Below are 2,627 nucleotides of genomic sequence, written 5' to 3'. Positions count from 1 at the left end.
CCCCCCCCCCTTCCAGGCCCCGCCCGCCCACCGCTGCAGCCCATGCCCCCAAGGTTGTAGTTGAGTGTGGACGCGCCCATGCCAAAGTGGTGCATGATCGTCGCGCTCAGCGAGGGCGTCGGGTTGAACAGGGAGCAGTTGGTGATGACGAACCCGATCTGCTTGGGGCTCACGCCCGTCTTGTTGAGCAGGTCGCGCACCGCGCTGAAGCAGCACACCTCAAACTCCTGCGCACGGCAGATGGGGCGGCTTCGGTGGGTTTGGCGGAACCTGGACCGGCGCCCGCAACCCTGGGGAGCGCGAGCTGCCTCCGCCGATTGCACGGCCAGCTTTTGCTAGCGCCGCCAATGCTTTCACCGCTGCCGCCGCCGCCGCCGCCGCCGCCGCCGAATCCAGGCCGCTATCACCAGCTGCTTCAAACTCGCTGCCCCGGCCTCGCCTCCAGCGGCCCACCCAGATGTGCATCGCTTCATGGCGCGTACCAGCACGTTTCAATACCCTGTTGGCGGGTCGCATCGGGCACCCACTCCACCACCAACGTGCCCACCCACCACCGAACCGCCCACACACCTTGCGGGCGTGCTCCATGTCATAGTGTGGCGGGTTGGAGTACAGCCACGGCGGAATGTAGGTCTCATCCCCCAGGCCAGACCTGCCCATTGATGTGTTCGTGCTTTGTCAGGCCGTGCCAAAGCCACGCACGCGCGCACATGGCTGCACGCAGGTCCATCAACCAGTTGTGTTGTCCTGATCAGCTGAAACCTTGTCAATCAGAACCGCAAACTCAGACTCAGCCATGTGCGCGTGTGTATACACACACACGTGAAAACGTCCGATAAACACACACGTACTCATGCACATGCACATAGGGGAACATGCAACCTGTGCGTGCATGTACACACACACCCCACACCCAAACGCAACATCAATCACAACAACAGCAACAGAAACAGCAACAGCACCAGCAAAAGCAAAAGCAACAGCAACAGCAACAATGACGACCCCACACTTGTGAACGCAGACAGACCCCTTTGTCCCCACCTCATGAGGATCTTCTCCTGGAAGTCCAGGTCGTCCTCTGTGAACCGCCCCTTGCCCACGCGCGCGCTGTGGGGCAGGAACCACTCCTTCGGAAACTTCCACTCCTCTTGGCCCTGCGGGGGCAGCGGCAGGCGCACGGGCGGGATGGTGGCCGGCTGGGCTGCTGGGACGACACGGAATGGCTGATGTGCGCCGGCCACAAGTCGCTGCCGTCGACCGCTGGCCAATCGCTGTGCCTTTGGAACCAAGCGCACATTACGCATCTCCAACTCCAGCTCCCCCTGGTCCTTCTGCGCGCCCAGCCCAGCAACATGTGTCGGGCGTCAAGTTCACACCTTATGAACCGAGAAATCGACAAGGTAGGTCGGCCGCTCCGAGGGGAAAAGGAGGCGCAGCAGCAGCACCGCCAGCAGGCCGACGGCCGCCACTACGGCCACCTGGCGGGTCGGCAGGGCGGGACGGAAGGGGGTTGGGGTGGCGCGGGCGACGGTTCTGTACAGAAAGCGAGGCTGTGTCTGCCCAGACCTTCCTGGGGGCCTTCGTTCCAGCTCTTGGGATAATGCTGCCATTTCCAGGTCCCCTATGATGGTCCATCTAACCCATCTACATACTCAACAGCTGTAACTCGTCCTCAGCACGCCGTTGCATTCCGCATGCCCCTGCCTTCCACCGCGACAGGGCTCCCGCGCGGCAATCCCCGCTCGCTTGCCGGACCGCCGACCGCCGCCAACTGTAATGGCATCTGCAACTGCCTGCGCCGCCTGCCCCGCCTGCATCGCGACAGGACGGCGTGCGCGGATGTACGCCTGCCGAGCCTTGCGCACCAGGCTGACGTTCACGCGTGTGTCCAGGTATGTGCGCAGCAGCTGCTCCAGCTCCCCCGCCTTCCAGAGCTCGTTCAAACGGTACTGCAGGGCGCATACGTATGACCACAGCCAGTCAGCGCGCCCTGCCGCCGCTGCCGGCTTGCAGTAACGCGTCGCCGCAGCCGCAGCGCTTGCAACCCCCGGCAGCGTCGCCACAAGCAGCACGGTTGCAGCGGTGCTGGCTGCTCAGACGCATGTCCCCAAGCGCCAGCAAAACAGTAACGCGACTTCTTATCAAAATCCTGACAACCACTCGAGGGGGCATGGTCGCGCACATATGGGGCAGCCCTCCCTCCGACCCATCTTCGGCCTCACCGCCAGGACGGCCGCTGCAGGCACTGCCACAAGAGTTCCAGCATTACGGCTAATGGCGTTCACCACCCGCTTCAAGCTCTTGATCGAGTCATTCCCGGCTTGCGCCATTGTGCTCCGCTGCCAGCCCGCGGCTGGTGGAGTTTACAGCTGCTCTAAACACGTTTGACGTCACGTAAAAGCAATGTTTAGACCCGTCAGGTGGCCCGTGTGGGGATGTGGGCAGCTGTTGGGGTGGCTCCAGGAAGAACACCACGGATACGGCCGTGGACACGTGCGCCACGGTTTTTATGTAAATAACACCGATATGACCGATATAAATGGGATGTCACCGGGGCTGCAGCCGTGTTCGAGTGTATGACGGGTTGGCAAAGGGATTGTCATCTCCCGATAGAGCTGCGCCGACAG

The 2,627-nt window shown here is 62.5% G+C and overlaps 1 protein-coding gene across 1 annotated transcript in view; it reads right to left on the bottom strand.

Moving 5' to 3' along the window:
- Window positions 1–2,330, bottom strand: part of MNEG_6070 (3-ketoacyl-CoA synthase 19) — a gene marked incomplete at both ends in the record, with an annotated part of 3,506 nt that extends 1,176 nt beyond the window's left edge. Inside the window, 6 exons of the mRNA XM_014045455.1 lie at window positions 32–227; window positions 571–652; window positions 1,042–1,154; window positions 1,377–1,478; window positions 1,773–1,949; window positions 2,223–2,330. Of these exons, the coding sequence (XP_013900909.1) occupies window positions 32–227; window positions 571–652; window positions 1,042–1,154; window positions 1,377–1,478; window positions 1,773–1,949; window positions 2,223–2,330 (778 nt within the window). The remainder of the gene's footprint in view (window positions 1–31; window positions 228–570; window positions 653–1,041; window positions 1,155–1,376; window positions 1,479–1,772; window positions 1,950–2,222) is intronic.
- Window positions 2,331–2,627: the final 297 nt, after the last annotated feature.

This window comes from Monoraphidium neglectum (assembly GCF_000611645.1).
Source record: "Monoraphidium neglectum strain SAG 48.87 unplaced genomic scaffold scaffold00955, whole genome shotgun sequence".
Taxonomy (NCBI): domain Eukaryota; kingdom Viridiplantae; phylum Chlorophyta; class Chlorophyceae; order Sphaeropleales; family Selenastraceae; genus Monoraphidium; species Monoraphidium neglectum.
Note: the sequence above shows the minus strand (reverse complement) of the source record. Positions and strands in the feature narration are given on the sequence as shown.